This window comes from Electrona antarctica, assembly GCF_951216825.1.
Source record: "Electrona antarctica genome assembly, contig: scaffold_57, whole genome shotgun sequence".
Lineage (NCBI taxonomy): Eukaryota > Metazoa > Chordata > Actinopteri > Myctophiformes > Myctophidae > Electrona > Electrona antarctica.
Window position 1 is genome coordinate 744,464 of NW_027637144.1, and position 20,768 is coordinate 765,231.

The following is a 20,768-nucleotide window of genomic DNA, read 5'->3' on the forward strand; positions in this document are numbered from 1 at the left end:
ATGATTCTTTGTTGCTGCCTATTATGTAAGCTTTGTTGTTTGGCACAGCGCCACACACACGCATGCACGCACGCACACACGCACACACACACACACACACACACACACACACACACACACACACACACACACACACACACACACACACACACACCCAAACACTGTTTGGCACAGAGCCATGTCCGCTCCGGGCAGGACAATTCATCTGCTGCTGATCACAAACCGGTTTGACACGTGTGTGTGTGTGTGTGTGTGTGTGTGTGTGTGTGTGTGTGTGTGTGTGTGTGTGTGTGTGTGTGTGTGTGTGTGTGTGTGTGTGTGTGTGTGTGTGTGTGTGTGTGTGTGTGTGTGTGTGTGTGTGTGTCTCTATCTATCTATCTATCTATCTATCTATCTGTATCAAGATACAGATCAATGTTTGAAAATGATCATCTGGACGGTTCAGATTGGATCCTGATGGTTCAGATTGGATCCTGATGGTTCAGATTGGATCTTTGAACCCTCACAGACCAGAGGATCGTCCTCACTGCTGCTGCTCCACTCAATTTCCTTCTGCGAAAACATAGCAGCTATAATTTAAATAATTTGCATCGCGCTCATGTGTGCAAGGAGGTTTTTTTTTGTGCGGATTTCGGATCTGCAAAACGCATGAAAAAAACGCTCTGTGTGCAAACTCCTTAATAGCTGAATATAGGAGGGGCTAGCGCCCTAGTGACAATAGCATATCTACAAGCTCACAATGTGTCGCGATGTGACATGTTGTAAGCTTGAAGATCTGCTATTTTCACTTTAGTTTGCGTCCCGGAGAGACATCAAATTCAAATTTTTTGGCTCAGAGAGAGAGAGAGAGAGAGAGAGAATATAAAACGCCACGATGTCTGTCTTTGTATGAACATAAGCTTAACTTCAAACTGGTTCTGGTTCCTTGAGCTTCTCATAAAGTACACACAGCCCCCAGGGGCCCCCAGGGGCCCCCAGGGGCCCCTCGTCTCTTGGGCCAATTATATTTTACAAGGTTATCCAGACAGCCACATATATGATGGTAAGGGCGCTTCCTATAGACATGCTAGTGCACTGCTATCCTAGGATGGTATGTGTGCAAAAATACACCAGCGCCTTCATTTTCTCAGGAGGCTCAGACTTGTTGGTGTAGAAACATAATGCTGATCTTCTACAGACTTGTTGGTGTAGAAACATAATGCTGATCTTCTACAGACTTGTTGGTGTAAGTAGAAACATAATGCTGATCTTCTACAGACTTGTTGGTGTAAGTAGAAACATAATGCTGATCTTCTACAGAGCTAGATTTCAGACGTGGAACCACTTTCTGACTGACCTCTGGCGACCTTGAGGGGTCATTGACCTCAGAATTGCATTTTTGCACGTTTTGCTCTATTATTTTCCACTATAATAATTATTTATGTTTGTTAAATGGAAGTTTTGTTCTAATGAATGACAACTTAAAGCCCAATAGTCTACAGAGATGGTGAATCATGTCAACTTTTATGATATAAATGTTATGACATTGTAATAACATTAAAAACATCTATAGAGAGCGGTTAAGCTCATATATGGAAGGTATTGTGCATTTTATGACTAAAGCATGACACTTTCTACAGTGCTAGCGAAATAAAATAAAGATGCAGCTCTTCATAGAGCTACAAAAAGGACTGTATGGAGAGGTATAAGGAGATGGTCAAAGCCAAGAAAGCTGCACAGGAGCTTGTGGCAGCGAAGAGTAAAAAATGACAAGAACCACAGAAGAGATAGTTGTCGTTATTTTAACATTATTGTATTGGTCTTAATCTTTTTTTAATGAAGTTATGGAAGAAAAAAATACAGAAAGACTTGATTGATGAGTTTCTTTGGTTTTTATATCCAATGAATATCGTTACAGTATATTCAAAGGTGCTATAGGGCATAGCAGTGGTGGCTATTTTATGGTTCCATCCATCCAGACTCCATTCATATAGAGATTTCCAAACAATATATATATCAATCCAGGATTCATAAATGCTGTGAAAAACAAAGGCTATTGTATATTATATAATTAAATATTTAAAAAGAAATCACAGAATCAAATGTTTTAACGTCATGATTCAGTACGGTCCTGGATGGCTTGATGCTATAGGCTTATTGTTTTTTTTATATAAATATTCGTAGAAATCTCTATGGGGGGAAAAACAATGGGGTCTGGAACGATGGAACCCGAAAATGGCTGCCACTGCTATTGTATGCCCTATTCATCTCATGATTTTGGTTTTGGAGGCAGCATGGCGAGCTTTCAGGGTTCATACGTTTTGGGGGAAGTAACTGTTGGATACTCTTAAGCCTTCTATACCAGGTGGCAGGAATTTAAGGAGATGTTGGGAGATAATATGGTACCATTTCTGTCATAACACTTGCTACCAGTGACATCGATGGAGAATCCAAGCTAATATAAACTGAAGACTATATTTTTGGAAAGTTAGCTATTATAGAAGTCATTGTTCTCACATTAATACAAAATCAAATTAAAACATTTAAATGTTCAAAATGAAAAACCTGCCTACCGACAATGTCACCGGTAGGCAAGTCTCTGAACTGTCCACAGCCCTACTCTGAGACACAGACTGAGTGGACAAAAAATGTACCATAATGAGCACTAGTGAGTTCACTTAGAACCACAACCTCACACTCAATGGTCTTTTTCCACTATCTTCATCATCTCTCTCCTCATTCCCTTCAGCCTCTACATCTTCTTTGTCTTCATCTTTGTGTATCAGACCTTATATTAACCATATTGGATAATTCAGTTTTCTGCTTCAATTAGGTTATTGCTGCTCAAGGCCGTCAGACCTTTGAGGTCAGGGGTAGTTGGGGATTAAGGGTCTTGCTTATGTATACCTCGACACATTGCCGGGGCCTGGAATTGAACCTGGGACCTTCTGTTTCCCAGGTGGCTCATTCAGCTATGGCCATCCTTCTTGTGAATGGGTTGTAGAAGTTCCAACAGGAACTGTATTGAGAGACTAGGCATGGTACTTTCTCACAGGGTAGGAGAGTAAGGAGACAGTATCACAAGCACAAGCATCTGATAACACTCGATGCCTGCTTTTATCACAGACATGTTCATCAATGTTCCAGTGCAGAGTGTGCATCATGCCGTGCTTTCAGATTCCAAGACGTCCGATCATCTACCTCATGAGCCACTGCTGCCCCGTCACTCCACTGGATTAGACATGTCATAAAATAGGCCAAAAGACGAATTATTATATACTTTATGCAAATTATGCAAATGAGGAACAATTTCATAATTTAGTTATGGCAAGAGATTAATTTATGTAACATAATATAGATGTAGACTCTAAAACAACCTTGATATGTTGACTAGAAGCAATAACACTATAGCTAATTCCTAATTTGTACCTATGTTTTACATAATTTATGCCAATTATGCTAATGAAGAAAGGGTGTATGACTTCACCATAATAACAGATGCATTTCTGGATATCACAAACATAGACTTTGACTCTTAAGTCACCTCAGTTCAATGGATGCAAAATGATAGCCATTTCCAGTTAATTTGCTCATTAAGCAATTGATTTGCTCATTATGCTAATTACTCAAATTGTCCAACATATAACTTTTAGCAAACAATCATCATCTGCCAGCCTATAGATGACATTTTAATCATAAAAGTTTAAAGGAAAAAACATTTCTGGGTTTAACATGGGCAGTTTACAGCATGGTTTGACAGCCCAAAATGTGTACAGCCTCTGACAATTTCCAGATGTAAATTCAGAAGTGTTTCCACGTCTAAAAACAAACTTCATGGTATATAGAAACACTGTAGAAAGTGCCATGCTTTAGTCATAACATGCACAATACCTTCCATATATGAGCTTAACCCGCCTTACTCTCTCCGCACTCTCTCTCTCCTAGATGTTTTTAATGTTATAACAATGTCATAACATTTATATCATAAAAGTTGACATGATTCACCATTTATGTAGACTATTGGGGTTTAAGTTGTCATTCATTAGAACAAAACTTCCATTTAACAAACATAAATAATTATTATAGTGGAAAATAATGGAGCAAAACGTGCAAAAATGCAATTCTGAGGTCAATGACCCCTCAAGGTCACCAGAGGTCAGTCAGAAAGTGGTTCCACGTCTGAAATCAAACCTTTGGGTGTGTAGATGATATTCTGAAAGTTTCATGCTTTAGTCATAAAATGCACAATTGGTTTGGTTATCCGCCGCACTAAGAGTCAATTCTAAGGTATGGGATCACCAGTTGGTTTGGAAACCTAACTGTAAAGTACAAATCTGAGATCCTTAGATTAGCCAAAATGGCAGGTAAGATCATGGGTATGTCTACACCTCCCATCACCCCCCAGGACTACACCTCCCATCCCCCCCCAGGTCATCTTTGAGCAGGGTTAAACTACACCTCCCATCACCCCCCAGGTCATCTTTGAGCAGGGTTAAACTACACCTCCCATCCCCCCCCAGGTCATCTTTGAGCAGGGTTAAACTACACCTCCCATCCCCCCCCAGGTCATCTTTGAGCAGGGTTAAACTACACCTCCCATCACCCCCCAGGTCATCTTTGAGCAGGGTTAAACTACACCTCCCATCACCCCCCAGGTCATCTTTGAGCAGGGTTAAACTACACCTCCCATCACCCCCCAGGTCATCTTTGAGCAGGGTTAAACTACACCTCCCATCCCCCCCCCAGGTCATCTTTGAGCAGGGTTAAACTACACCTCCCATCACCCCCCAGGTCATCTTTGAGCAGGGTTAAACTACACCTCCCATCCCCCCCCCCAGGTCATCTTTGAGCAGGGTTAAACTACACCTCCCATCACCCCCCAGGTCATCTTTGAGCAGGGTTAAACTACACCTACCATCCCCCCCCCAGGTCATCTTTGAGCAGGGTTAAACTACACCTCCCATCCCCCCCCCAGGTCATCTTTGAGCAGGGTTAAACTACTCCTCCCATCCCCCCCAGGTCATCTTTGAGCAGGGTTAAACTACACCTCCCATCACCCCCCAGGTCATCTTTGAGCAGGGTTAAACTACACCTCCCATCCCCCCCCCAGGTCATCTTTGAGCAGGGTTAAACTACACCTCCCATCACCCCCCAGGTCATCTTTGAGCAGGGTTAAACTACACCTCCCATCCCCCCCCCCAGGTCATCTTTGAGCAGGGTTAAACTACACCTCCCATCCCCCCCCCAGGTCATCTTTGAGCAGGGTTAAACTACACCTCCCATCACCCCCCAGGTCATCTTTGAGCAGGGTTAAACTACACCTCCCATCCCCCCCCAGGTCATCTTTGAGCAGGGTTAAACTACACCTCCCATCACCCCCCAGGTCATCTTTGAGCAGGGTTAAACTACACCTCCCATCACCCCCCAGGTCATCTTTGAGCAGGCCACCATTGGACAGGTTAAGAAAATTGTGTCCGACCCCTCCCATGTACTATACCCTGAGTATCGGCTAATGCCATCAGGTAGGAGGTACGAGGTCCATGCGTTCAAATATAATAATAGGTACAAGCATTCCTTTGTCCATACATTCCTTTTTATGGACTCCACTGTGGCAGTCGGTCAGTCCTCAGGACTGTATTGTATTATATTTAATGTTTGTATGTATTGTATTTAATGTATTGTATATATATTATATAACAGGTCTCCACTGTGGCAGTCGGTCAGCCCTCAGGACAGGGAGATGTGTCAGTCAGTGCGAGATGATGGAGAGTTCTGGTGAGTACAACCATTCATACACCTTGTATAATAATAATAATAATTTGGAAGTACCAAAACATCTAAATACAAATAAATCACCCGGAGGGGGGGGGAGGGGGGTATAGGGAGGTTGGGCAGTCATCTTCTCTCCTTTTGACCCGCTGACATTGATACAGTAGGTGATTTTTCAGAGCGGTTTTAAAGGAAGCCTGCAGTGATTTGTTTGTTTTGAGGGAAGGGGGCGGGGCTAAAGGAAGCCAGTGATTTGTTTGTTTTGAGGGAAGGGGGCGGGGCATTCCACACCTGAGTGGCAGTGTTGTGGAAAGTGAATTTACCCATATTTGTTCTATATGTGGGTGGCACCAGATCATTATTTATACTCCCTCTAGTGTTGTGGCTGGGAGAGTTTCTCACCTTTTGTGAGGTAATCAGTTAAGTAAATGGGGACTGAGGGCATGGAGGGCACAGAGGGCACTGAGGGCACAGAGGGCAGGGCTGAATTTACAATTTTGAAAGTCAGCCCCATTTTCAACTGCTTGACTCTGTCTTCTACCCGGAGCCATCCTATGCCATCAAAATGTGTTGCATAAAGGTGGGTCATGGGCCCTAGGCCTAGAAGGAGTCGGATTAGTTTGTTCTGGGAGGTTTGAAGCTACATTTTTTGTGACATTGAGATGTTCGAGAACCAGGAGGTACAGGCGTAGTCAAATATGGGCTGAATAAGCGCTCCAGCTAATGTCCTGAGAGCCCTCTTGTTTACAAAGGAGGAGATTCTCCCCAAGAATCTTGTCCTTTGATTTACTTTTTTGATCGCCCTTGTTGCCATGCCTTCACCTGTCAGCTTGTTGTCATACATACATACATGCATTGCATGCATGCACGTACGCACGCACGCACGCACGCACGCACGCACGCACGCACGCACGCACGCACGCACGCTGTTGAACATGTCTACAGAGGCTGCCTGTCTATAAGGTGTAATGTTGAGCTGTTTAAACATGTCTACAGAGGCTGCCTGTCTATAAGGTGTAATGTTGAGCTGTTTAAACATGTCTACAGAGGCTGCCTCTGGTGAGTTTTAAGTAGAGAGAGTGTAATATTATAAGGTGTAGTAAAGTGTGGAATGCCACCACCAGCAGTGTGACTCTACCCTCCATAAAACACCACCTGTCTACACTTTACAACCAGGAAGTCTTCTAGCTCGCCAAATTAACTGAGCTGCTGTTTCTCTGTAAATATAGTTTTTACTGCTGCTTAAGTATTGATGGTCTCTTGCATAATATAGTATTATAGTATTATATGGTATGTCTGTATATGTCTTGGTGAATTGAATACAGACGGCATTTTGGAAACATTTTGTGTTATCCTTTTAGCAAAGTGGGTTTCAACACTTTTCATATCAAGGCCTATCATTTATTCCACATCTGAGCCACGGACCACCATTTGATGACATTTAGCCTCTCAGACCCATTTGAGCCACGGACCACCATGTGATGACATTTAGCCTCTCAGACCCATCTGAGCCACGGACCACCATTTGATGACATTTAGCCTCTCAGACCCATCTGAGCCACGGACCACCATGTGATGACATTTAGCCTCTCAGACCCATCTGAGCCACGGATCTCTATGAATCTATGAATCTATGAATCTATGAATCTATGAATCTGTGAATCTATGAATCTGTTAATCTATGAATCTGTTAATCTATGAATCTATGAATCTGTTAATCTATGAATCTGTTAATATATGAATATGTTAATCTATGAATCTATAAATATGTTAATCTATGAATCTATGAATCTATAAATCTGTTAATCTATGAATCTATGAATCTGTTAATCTATGAATCTGTGAATCTATGGATCTATTAACAGGATGACCATGGAGGACTTCTGCAGGTTCTACTCAGACCTGGACATCTGCTGTCTGTGTCCAGACTTCCTGGACGAGAGCAGTTCCTGCCACTGGAAACCGTCCTTCTACGATGGACGCTGGGTGGCCGGGACCACCGCGGGGGGGTGCATGAACCACAGAGGTAGGGGGGGGGGGGTGCATGAACCACAGAGGTAGGGGGGGGGGGGGTGGGGTGCATGAACCACAGAGGTAGGGGGGGGGGGGGGGGGGTGCATGAACCACAGAGGTAGGGGGGGGGGTATGAACCACAGAGGTAGGGGGGGGGCATGAACCACAGAGGTAGGGGGGGGGGGGGGCATGAACCACAGAGGTAGGGGGGGGGGGGGGTGTATGAACCACAGAGGTAGGGGGGGGGGGGGGGGGGGGCATGAACCACAGAGGTAGGGGGGGGGGGGGGTGCATGAACCACAGAGGTAGGGGGGGGGGGGGGGGGGGCATGAACCACAGAGGTAGGGGGGGGGGGGTGCATGAACCACAGAGGTAGGGGGGGGGGGGTATGAACCACAGAGGTAGGGGGGGGGGGCATGAACCACAGAGGTAGGGGGGGGGCATGAACCACAGAGGTAGGGGGGGGGGGGGTGTATGAACCACAGAGGTAGGGGGGGGGGGGGGGGGGTGCATGAACCACAGAGGTAGGGGGGGGGGGGGGGGTGCATGAACCACAGAGGTAGGGGGGGGGGGGGGGGGCATGAACCACAGAGGTAGGGGGGGGGGGGTGCATGAACCACAGAGGTAGGGGGGGGGGGGTATGAACCACAGAGGTAGGGGGGGGGGCATGAACCACAGAGGTAGGGGGGGGGCATGAACCACAGAGGTAGGGGGGGGGGGTCGGGGGGGCATGAACCACAGAGGTAGTGGGGGGGGCATGAACCACAGAGGTAGGGGGGGGGGGCATGAACCACAGAGGTAGGGGGGGGGGGGGTCGGGGGGGTATGAACCACAGAGGTAGGGGGGGGGGGCATGAACCACAGAGGTAGGGGGGGGGGGTCGGGGGGGTATGAACCACAGAGGTAGGGGGGGGGGGCATGAACCACAGAGGTAGGGGGGGGGGCATGAACCACAGAGGTAGGGGGGGGGGGGGGGGGGCATGAACCACAGAGGTAGGGGGGGGGGGTGCATGAACCACAGAGGTAGGGGGGGGGGGGGTATGAACCACAGAGGTAGGGGGGGGGGGGCATGAACCACAGAGGTAGGGGGGGGGCATGAACCACAGAGGTAGGGGGGGGGGGGGTCGGGGGGGGCATGAACCACAGAGGTAGTGGGGGGGGGGTATGAACCACAGAGGTAGGGGGGGGGGGCATGAACCACAGAGGTAGGGGGGGGGCATGAACCACAGAGGTAGGGGGGGGGGGTCGGGGGGGCATGAACCACAGAGGTAGTGGGGGGGGGGGGGCATGAACCACAGAGGTAGGGGGGGGGGGGTATGAACCACAGAGGTAGGGGGGGGGGCATGAACCACAGAGGTAGGGGGGGGGGCATGAACCACAGAGGTAGGGGGGGGGGGGTCGGGGGGGCATGAACCACAGAGGTAGTGGGGGGGGGGGCATGAACCACAGAGGTAGGGGGGGGGGGCATGAACCACAGAGGTAGGGGGGGTATGAACCACAGAGGTAGGGGGGGGGGGGGGGGGGGGGGGGGGGCACGCATTAAAAGTAAATTCATTCACAAAACTAACGTCATAGGTACATGAACGACTTGATAATATTATACTCCCTCTCTCTCTCTCACACTCTCTCTCTGTCTGTCTGTCTCTCTCTCTGTCTCTCTCTCTCTCTTTTCTCTCTCTCTCTCTCTCTCTCTCTCTCTCTCTCTCTCTCTCTCTCTCTTTAACCCTTCCAGAGTCATTCTGGACCAACCCTCAGTTCAGGATCAAGATGGAAGGTCTTGAGAAGCAATGTGAGGAGAAGCAGGGCAGCAACAACATGCTGGTGTCTCTGATGCAGAAACCTGACAAGAGGAACCGCCGGCTGGTCCAGAGCCTCCACATCGGATTCTCCATCTTTGAGGTGAGTTCAGTGACATCACAACCTTCTGAGGTGAGTTCAGTGACATCACAACCTTCTGAGGTGAGTTCAGTGACATCACAATCTTCTGAGGTGAGTTCAGTGACATCACAACCTTCTGAGGTGAGTTCAGTGACATCACAACCTTCTGAGGTGAGTTCAGTGACATCACAACCTTCTGAGGTGAGTTCAGTGACATCACAATCTTCTGAGGTGAGTTCAGTGACATCACAACCTTCTGAGGTGAGTTCAGTGACATCACAACCTTCTGAGGTGAGTTCAGTGACATCACAACCTTCTGAGGTGAGTTCAGTGACATCACAATCTTCTGAGGTGAGTTCAGTGACATCACAACCTTCTGAGGTGAGTTCAGTGACATCACAACCTGCTCAGTGACATCACAACCTTCTCCATCTTTGAGGTCAGAGCCTTAGATATAGACAGAGTTACGCAAACTGCGTTCACTTCATGGGGCTTCAGTCCAATGGCAGCTCTCCTACATAGACTTCTATTGGTCACTTCATGGGGCTTCAGTCCAATGGCGGCTCTCCTACATAGACTTCTATTGGTCACTTCATGGGGCTTCAGTCCAATGGAGGCTCTCCTACATAGACTTCTATTGGCTTCAGTCCAATGGCGGCTCTCCTACATAGACTTCTATTGGCTTCAGTCCAATGGCGGCTCTCCTACATAGACTTCTATTGAGAATGGGGACAACCAACTGGGACAAGACCTGGACCGGAAGTAGGCAGAAATGCACTGGACTCAGGGCAACAGCCCAGCTTTAATGATCTTAAATCCCTTTATTTTAGATTGTTTTGTAGTAATAGTACAACATAATATTACAGATACTTTAGTTACTGTACAATACTGTAACACAGTTGTCATGTTGCTCACATGCTTAAAACAGCTCTTATTTGCGCCACCCTCGTTGGAAGCAATGTATTTCCAACTCCAGCTTGCTCAGTTCAGCTCCATGAACAGCTTGTCTCAGTTCAGCTCCATGAACAGCTTGTCTCAGTTCAGCTCCATGAACAGCTTGTCTCAGTTCAGCTCCATGAACAGCTTGTCTCAGTTCAGGCTCCATGAACAGCTTCTCTCAGTTCAGCTCCACGAACAGCTTGTCTCAGTTCAGCTCCATGAACAGCTTGTCTCAGTTCAGCTCCATGAACAGCTTGTCTCAGTTCAGCTCCATGAACAGCTTGTCTCAGTTCAGGCTGCATGAACAGCTTGTCTAGTTCAGGCTGCATGAACAGCAGTTTCTGCCCCCTCAATGTGGTAACTCTTCTATTAGATGGCTCTGGGTTTCTGCCCCCTCAATGTTGTAACTCTTCTATTAGATGGCTCTGGGTTTCTGCCCCCTCAATGTGGTAACTCTTCTATTAGATGGCTCTGGGTTTCTGCCCCCTCAATGTCGTAACTCTTCTATTAGATGGCTCTGGGTTTCTGCCCCCTCAATGTCCTAACTCTTTTATTAGATGGCTCTGGGTTTCTGCCCCCACAATGTCGTAACTCTTCTATTAGATGGCTCTGGGTTTCTGCCCCCTCAATGTCGTAACTCTTCTATTAGATGGCTCTGGGTTTCTGCCCCCTCAATGTCCTAACTCTTCTATTAGATGGCTCTGGGTTTCTGCCCCCTCAATGTCCTAACTCTTCTATTAGATGGCTCTGGGTTTCTGCCCCCTCAATGTCCTAACTCTTCTATTAGATGGCTCTGGGTTTCTGCCCCCTCAATGTCCTAACTCTTCTATTAGATGGCTCTGGGTTTCTGCCCCCTCAATGTCGTAACTCTTCTACTAGATGGCTCTGGTTGAGGTGAGCTCACTGCGTCTCGTTGCATACAGGTGTGTTGTATTTTCATGCTAATTGGTTAATTAACCAGACGTATTTGAGTTCACATCTATTTCAGTCAGATCATCCTCAAATAGAAGACAACATTTTATTATACAATGAGAATACAACAAAGTGTGGATATATTTTATCTTGGCGTTCAGGCTACATTTTATTCTCCCTGCTCAACTACGTTCATTACAAAATGTAACTCATTGTTCTCTCTCTCTTTCTCTCTCTCTCTCTCTCTCTCTCTCTCTCTCTCTCCCCCCCCCAACATGTGTTCCTGTTCTCATTCCATCCCAAGGTGACTGGAGAGGTAAGGAACTCTTTTATTATGTTACTGTACGCCATACAACTTTGATACTGTATTATCTATATAGTTCCACACTCACTCCAGAGGGCCACTATAGTTCCACACTCACTCCAGAGGGCCACTATAGTTCCACACTCACTCCAGAGGGCCACTATAGTTCCACACTCACTCCAGAGGGCCACTATAGTTCCACACTCACTCCAGAGGGCCACTATAGTTCCACTCTCACTCCAGAGGGCCGCTATAGTTCCACTCTCACTCCAGAGGGCCACTATAGTTCCACACTCACTCCAGAGGGCCACTATAGTTCCACACTCACTGCAGAGGGCCGCTATAGTTCCACACTCACTCCAGAGGGCCACTATAGTTCCACACTCACTCCAGAGGGCCGCTATAGTTCCACACTCACTCCAGAGGGCCACTATAGTTCCACACTCACTCCAGACGGCCACTATAGTTCCACACACACTCCAGAGGACCACTATATTTCCACACTCACTCCAGAGGGCCACTATAGTTCCACACTCACTCCAGAGGGCCACTATAGTTCCACACTCACTCCAGAGGGCCACTATAGTTCCACACTCACTCCAGAGGGCCACTATAGTTCCACACTCACTCCAGAGGGCCACTATATTTCCACACTCACTCCAGAGGGCCACTATAGTTCCACACTCACTCCAGAGGGACACTATAGTTCCACACTCACTCCAGAGGGCCACTATAGTTCCACACTCACTCCAGAGGGCCACTATAGTTCCACACTCACTCCAGAGGGCCACTATAGTTCCACACTCACTCCAGAGGGCCACTATAGTTCCACACTCACTCCAGAGGGCCACTATAGTTCCACACTCACTCCAGAGGGCCGCTATAGTTCCACACCCACTCCAGAGGGCCACTATAGTTCCACACTCACTCCAGAGGGCCACTATAGTTCCACACTCACTGCAGAGGGCCGCTATAGTTCCACACTCACGCCAGAGGGCCACTATAGTTCCACACTCACGCCAGAGGGCCACTATAGTTCCACACTCACTCCAGAGGGCCACTATAGTTCCACACTCACTACAGAGGGCCACTATATTTCCACACTCACTCCAGAGGGCCACTATAGTTCCACACTCACTCCAGAGGGCCACTATAGTTCCACACTCACTCCAGAGGACCACTATATTTCCACACTCACTCCAGAGGGCCACTATAGTTCCACACACACTCCAGAGGACCACTATATTTCCACACTCACTCCAGAAGGCCACTATAGTTCCACACTCACTCCAGAGGGCCGCTATAGTTCCACACTCACTCCAGAGGGCTGCTATAGTTCCACACTCACTCCAGAGGGCCGCTATAGTTCCACACTCACTCCAGAGGGCCGCTATAGTTCCACACTCACTCCAGAGGGCCGCTATAGTTCCACACTCACTCCAGAGGGCCACTATAGTTCCACACTCACTCCAGACGGCCACTATAGTTCCACACACACTCCAGAGGACCACTATATTTCCACACTCACTCCAGAGGGCCACTATAGTTCCACACTCACTCCAGAGGGCCACTATAGTTCCACACTCACTCCAGAGGGCCACTATAGTTCCACACTCACTCCAGAGGGCCACTATAGTTCCACACTCACTCCAGAGGGCCACTATAGTTCCACACTCACTCCAGAGGGCCACTATAGTTCCACACTCACTCCAGAGGGCCACTATAGTTCCACACTCACTCCAGAGGGCCACTATAGTTCCACACTCACTCCAGACGGCCACTATAGTTCCACACACACTCCAGAGGACCACTATATTTCCACACTCACTCCAGAGGGCCACTATAGTTCCACACTCACTCCAGAGGGCCACTATAGTTCCACACTCACTCCAGAGGGCCACTATAGTTCCACACTCACTCCAGAGGGCCACTATAGTTCCACACTCACTCCAGAGGGCCACTATAGTTCCACACTCACTCCAGAGGGCCACTATAGTTCCACACTCACTCCAGAGGGCCACTATAGTTCCACACTCACTCCAGAGGGCCACTATAGTTCCACACTCACTCCAGAGGGCCACTATAGTTCCACACTCACTCCAGAGGGCCACTATAGTTCCACACTCACTCCAGAGGGCCACTATAGTTCCACACTCACTCCAGAGGGCCACTATAGTTCCACACTCACTCCAGAGGGCCACTATAGTTCCACACTCACTCCAGAGGGCCACTATAGTTCCACACTCACTCCAGAGGGCCACTATAGTTCCACACTCACTCCAGAGGGCCACTATAGTTCCACACTCACTCCAGAGGGCCGCTATAGTTCCACACTCACTCCAGAGGGCCACTATAGTTCCACACTCACTCCAGAGGGCCGCTATAGTTCCACACTCACTCCAGAGGGCCGCTATAGTTCCACACTCACTCCAGAGGGCCGCTATAGTTCCACACTCACTCCAGAGGGCCGCTATAGTTCCACACTCACTCCAGAGGGCCACTATAGTTCCACACTCACTCCAGAGGGCCGCTATAGTTCCACACTCACTCCAGAGGGCCACTATAGTTCCACACTCACTCCAGAGGGCCACTATAGTGGTTTTAACCACTATAACATATATTTTACAGTATCAAAAGATGCGTGGGAAGTTTCCCGCCGCTTTCTTCAACAGCCACGCCCCCGTGGCTCAGAGCAAGAACTACATGAACGCCCGAGAGGTGATGGAGTTCTTCCTGCTGAAGCCTGGAGAGTACCTGATAGTTCCTTCCACCTTCAGACCCAACGAGACCGCTTCCTTCATCCTGAGTATCCTCTCTAAGGCAGAGACACATGTCCAGTAAGTCCTAAACTCCCTTAAACCCCCCTAAACCCCTGAGCCTGACCCTAAACCCCCCTAAACCCCTGAGTCTGACCCTAAACCCCCCTAAACCCCTGAGCCTGACCCTAAACCCCCCTAAACCCCTGAGCCTGACCCTAAACCCCCCTAAACCCCTGAGCCTGACCCTAAACCCCTGAGCCTGACCCTAAACCCTCCTAAACCCCTGAGTCTGACCCTAAACCCCCCTAAACCCCCCTAAACCCCTGAGCCTGACCCTAAACCCCCCTAAACCCCTGAGCCTGACCCTAAACCCCCCTAAACCCCCCTAAACCCCTGAGCCTGACCCTAAACCCCCCTAAACCCCTGAGCCTGACCCTAAACCCCCCTAAACCCCTGAGCCTGACCCTAAACCCCCCTAAACCCCTGAGCCTGACCCTAAACCCCAATAAAACCCTAAACCCCCCTAAACCCCTGAGCCTGACCCTAAACCCCCCTAAACCCCTGAGCCTGACCCTAAACCCCCCTCAACCCCCCTAAACCCCTGTGCCTGACCCTAAACCCCCCTAAACCCCCCTAAAACCCTGAGCCTGACCCTAAACCCCTGACCCTAACCCTAAACCCCCCTAAACCCTTGAGCCTGACCCTAAACCCCCCTAAAACCCTGAGCCTGACTCTAAACCCCCCTAAACCCCTGACCCTAACCCTAAACCCCCCTAAACCCCTGAGCCTGACCCTAAACCCCTGAGCCTGACTCTAAACCCCCCTAAACCCCTGAGCCTGACCCTAAACCCCCCTAAACCCTGAGCCTGACCCTAAACCCCCCCTAAACCCCTGAGCCTGACCCTAAACCCCCCTCAACCCCTGAGCCTGACTCTAAACCCCCCTAAACCCCCCTAAACCCCTGAGCCTGACCCTAAACCCCCCTCAACCCCTGAGCCTGACTCTAAACCCCCCTAAACCCCTGAGCCTGACCCTAAACCCCCCTAAACCCCTGCGCCTGACCCTAAACCCCCCTAACCCCCCCCCTAAACCCCCCTAAACCCCTGAGCCTGACCCTAAACCACCCTCAACCCCTGAGCCTGACTCTAAACCCCCCTAAACCCCTGAGCCTGACCCTAAACCCCCCTAAAACCCTGCCCCCCCCCTAAACCCCTGACCCCCCCACTAAACCCCTGGAGACTACCTGTTAGTTCCTTCTACCTTCAGACCCAATGAGACTGCTTCCTTCATCCTGAGTATCCTCTCTAAGTACCTCCCCTCACCCCATCCTGTCCAAGATAACATTTAACATGTTAATGTTAAATGTTAAACATGTTGTTAACACTTTAAGCGGCCAGGGTTATTTAATCCATTTCATTCATGCGCCCAGTCGATTTATAAACACGGACCCCTTTTCCGGACCTACCGGCGGAAGTGGTTGATGTGTGTGTAGCAGCTAACAATAGCCACACCACTCTAGAGTCGATCGACAACAACGGGAGACAAGAATAAATCTATCGAGACTAGCGACTGGACCGCAGAGCGCCGTCTAACACAGGATCTTTTTTCATAAAAAGACGGGATGATTTAGATCGCGAGTTGTGAACGTTTTAATATTTTCGTTTTCATCAGCTAAACAGGGGAGGGAGTTTTTCGATGACGTCTCACTCTTGCGCGTCACAGAGGATTGCCCAGCAGGCACGCCTGGGCTATACAGCCATGCGATCCGTTCTCGTATCAATAAACTTTGTCTTTTGGACAATACTTCGTCCTGAGCGTCGGGCGTTACTAATAGAAAGGACAAAGAACTTTGTCCTGGGCGTTCAGGGTGTTAAACATGTTAAAAACATGTTAATGTTAAATGTTAAACATGTTGTTAAACATTTTAACATGTTGTTAAACATGTTGTTAAACATGTTAATGTTCATTTTGTTTGTCAGTGAGAACTCCGGTGATCATGACCATGACCATGGCATCCAAGTTGAAAAGGTGAGTCTGTTTATATATTTATATAACATACATAAACACTGTTTATATATTTATAACATACAGAGACACTGTTTATATATTTATATAACATACAGAAACACTGTTTATATATTTATATAACATACAGAAACACTGTTTATATATTTATAACATACAGAAACACTGTTTATATATGTATAACATACAGAAACACTGTTTATATATTTATAACATACAGTAACACTGTTTATATATTTATATAACATACAGAAACACTGTCATTTAAATACAATTTGATGACAGTCTTTACTTGTTACCATGATCTTTGTATAATTAAGCTGTATAATGAAGTTTAATACATATATGTAATTAAAAATATATACCTCTCAATAATAAATACTTATTTCAGTTTTATGAATCGCTAACTTGTAAATCAAAAATTAACTTTACTATAATTAGCAGAAGTGTGACTGTAGCATTTAAAACACTGTTGCCAAGATAACTGGTCTCACCACAAACACATGTATTTATTATGTATTAAATGCTTCTATACGTTTCATTTCATTCTATTAACAGTTTCCCTGATTCAGTGATTAAACAATCCTGCCTTGTCTTCACTAACCTTTGAAGAGCCGACTTGATCGTTGCTTGTCATGAAAATCTGCTTTGAAACCTAACCTGTAATGGTTGTAGTTCTAGTGTATTAAATGTTGTTCTGTTTAATTTCATTACATTACAGTTACATCATTTTAAATGATGTAACTGTAATACCACCTTTATTAAAACCCATTCCACCTTTATTAAAATCCATTCCACGTTTTATTCCCAGCCCAGAGACAAGGAGAACGGCCACGCCCACACCGCCGACGAAGAGAAAAAGAAAGTCCTGTTCCGTCAATACAGTGACCAGGTTTTACTTTTTACCACTACTACTACCTACCGTTCCGTCAATACAGTGACCATGTTTTACTTTTTACCACTACTACTACCTACCGTTCCGTCAATACAGTGACCAGGTTTTACTTTTTACCACTACTACTACCTACCGTTCCGTCAATACACAGTGACCAGGTTTTACTTTTTACCACTACTACTACCTACCGTTCCGTCAATACAGTGACCAGGTTTTACTTTTTACCACTACTACTACCTACCGTTCCGTCAATACAGTGACCAGGTTTTACTTTTTACCACTACTACTACCTACCGTTACGTCAATACAGTGACCATGTTTTACTTTTTACCACTACTACTACCTACCGTTACGTCAATACAGTGACCAGGTTTTACTTTTTACCACTACTACTACCTACCGTTCCGTCAATACAGTGACCATGTTTTACTTTTTACCACTACTACTACCTACCGTTCCGTCAATACACAGTGACCATGTTTTACTTTTTACCACTACTACTACCTACCGTTACGTCAATACAGTGACCATGTTTTACTTTTTACCACTACTACTACCTACCGTTACGTCAATACAGTGACCAGGTTTTACTTTTTACCACTACTACTACCTACCGTTACGTCAATACAGTGACCAGGTTTTACTTTTTACCACTACTACTACCTACCGTTCCGTCAATACAGTGACCATGTTTTACTTTTTACCACTACTACTACCTACCGTTACGTCAATACAGTGACCAGGTTTTACTTTTTACCACTACTACTACCTACCGTTACGTCAATACAGTGACCAGGTTTTACTTTTTACCACTACCACTACTACTAGTTACTGTAAGCTCCGCTCAGATCTACAAGCGTTGCTGTCGGGAGGAAACCTCATAACTCCATTTTTGAGGTTTTAGAGTTTAAATCATAAATCAGTGCTATTGAACACCCTTTACGTCTGTGTGTTGTTTCTATTGAACACCCTTTACGTCTGTGTGTTGTTTCTATTGAACACCCTTTACGTCTGTGTGTTGTTTCTATTGAACACCCTTTACGTCTGTGTGTTGTTTCTATTGAACACCCTTTACGTCTGTGTGTTGTTTCTATTGAACACCCTTTACGTCTGTGTGTTGTTTCTATTGAACACCCTTTACGTCTGTGTGTTGTTTCTATTGAACACCCTTTACGTCTGTGTGTTGTTTCTATTGAACACCCTTTACGTCTGTGTGTTGTTTCTATTGAACACCCTTTACGTATGTGTGTTGTTTCATTAATCAGTGCTATTGAACACCCTTTACGTATGTGTGTTGTTTCATTAATCAGTGCTATTGAACACCCTTTACGTCTGTGCGTTGTTTCGAAAATATTGAACCAATGGAAAGTAGTAAAAAAATGCATTGGACAAAACCTCTTAACTCCATTTGACCCCCAAACTGTCTGCTAAAGCAGCTAACTCCACCACCTCTCTCCTTCTCATGCAAGTACAGTAATTGACAATATATAAAGTCACAACACCAACTTTGATGAGGCAGTATTACATTGTTTAAAAAAATATAAGGTTTTATTAATTTCCTGAAAAATTAACATTTTATGAGGTTTCCTCCGGACAGCAGAGATATACAAGATGTATCTGTTTATGTATTTCCAGTTTGAAGAGGTGGATGCATCTGGTTGTATATATTTATATATGTATCTGTTTATATATGTATCTGTTTATATATGTATCTGTTTATATATGTATCTGTTTATATATGTATATGTTTATATATGTATCTGTTTATGTATTTCCAGTTTGAAGAGGTGCATGCATCTGGTTGTATATATTTATATATGTATCTGTTTATATATGTATATGTTTATATATGTATATGTTTATGTATTTCCAGTTTGAAGAGGTGCATGCATCTGGTTGTATATATTTATATATGTATCGGTTTATATGTATATATTTATATATGTATATGTTTATATATGTATATGTTTATGTATTTCCAGTTTGAAGAGGTGCATGCATCTGGTTGTATATATTTATATATGTATCTGTTTATATGTATATCTGTTTATGTATTTCCAGTATGAAGAGGTGGATGCAGAGAAACTGCAGCAGCTTCTAAACCAACAAATCCTTCAAGGTGAACTTTATCAACTTATTATTAAACCTAGTATTACTGCAGTATTACTGTGGTTATGCAACGTCGTATTACTGTAGTATTACTGTAGTATTACTGTAGCTCTGAACAAGGTGAACTTTATCAACGTTATAAGTTGGAACTTTATAAACTGTCAGGACATGAATGGACTTGAAACATGCACACACACACACACACACACACACACACACACACACACACACACACACACACACACACACACACACACACAACTTCCCAATGTCTCTGTAAGCTTGCTGGCAGGCAGCTAAGACGAGAGTGTAGCTTGCTCGTTAGCTGTCTCTCGTTCATTCATTTGTTCCACCTGTGTAGGCTACTCTCAGAAGCGCATTGTGTGTGTGTGTGTGTGTGTGTGTGTGTGTGTGTGTGTGTGTGTGTGTGTGTGTGTGTGTGTGTGTGTGTGTGTGTGTGTGTGTGTGTGTGTGTGTGTGTGTGTGTGTGTGTGTGTCACTCACTGTGTTTGTCTCTTCTGCTGTCATGCAGGACTTTCAAATTATTGTAAACACAACATAGTACTCTTATTATGCATATCGCATGTTTTCGAGTAAAATAATAATAATAATAAATTATTTAATATTAAACAAAAAACAAAAAAAACGAATGGTTCAAGCCCATTAATTAAGATTCGAGTGCCAACCCTAACGAGCGAACGTTCAAACCCTGAATGTTCTGGGACAGCCTTCACACACACACACACACACACACACACACACACACACACACACACACACACACAGAAACTTTGCACTGATTTGTTGTGATTGGCTGTGTCCTGTGTGAAAGCTGTGTTCTGATTGGCTGTGTCCTGACTCCTGTGTGAAAGCTGTCTTCTCATTGGCTGTGTCCTGTGTGAAAGCTGTGTTCTCATTGGCTGTGTCCTGTGTGAAAGCTGTGTTCTGATTGGCTGTGTCCTGTGTCATTCAGGGGAAATGAACGGTGATGGATTCAGCCTGGACGCGTGTCGCAGTATGGTGGCTCTGATGGACGTATCCTTATTACCTTATTACCTTATTACCTTACCACCTTACCTTACAGTATGGTGGCTCTGATGGACGTATCCTTATTACCTTATTACCTTATTACCTACCTTATTATCTTATAACCTTATTAGTACCTTACCACCTTACCTTACAGTATG

General features: G+C 46.0%; 1 protein-coding gene across 1 annotated transcript in view; it reads left to right on the top strand.

Moving 5' to 3' along the window:
* The window catches only part of LOC306919120 (calpain-1 catalytic subunit-like), a 68,661-nt gene that overhangs the window by 35,311 nt on the left and 12,582 nt on the right, over window positions 1-20,768 (top strand). The window contains exons 10-17 of the mRNA XM_079531956.1: window positions 5,680-5,754; window positions 7,614-7,774; window positions 9,493-9,689; window positions 14,422-14,630; window positions 16,532-16,580; window positions 17,389-17,469; window positions 19,534-19,591; window positions 20,555-20,616. Of these exons, the coding sequence (XP_079388082.1) occupies window positions 5,680-5,754; window positions 7,614-7,774; window positions 9,493-9,689; window positions 14,422-14,630; window positions 16,532-16,580; window positions 17,389-17,469; window positions 19,534-19,591; window positions 20,555-20,616 (892 nt within the window). The remainder of the gene's footprint in view (window positions 1-5,679; window positions 5,755-7,613; window positions 7,775-9,492; window positions 9,690-14,421; window positions 14,631-16,531; window positions 16,581-17,388; window positions 17,470-19,533; window positions 19,592-20,554; window positions 20,617-20,768) is intronic.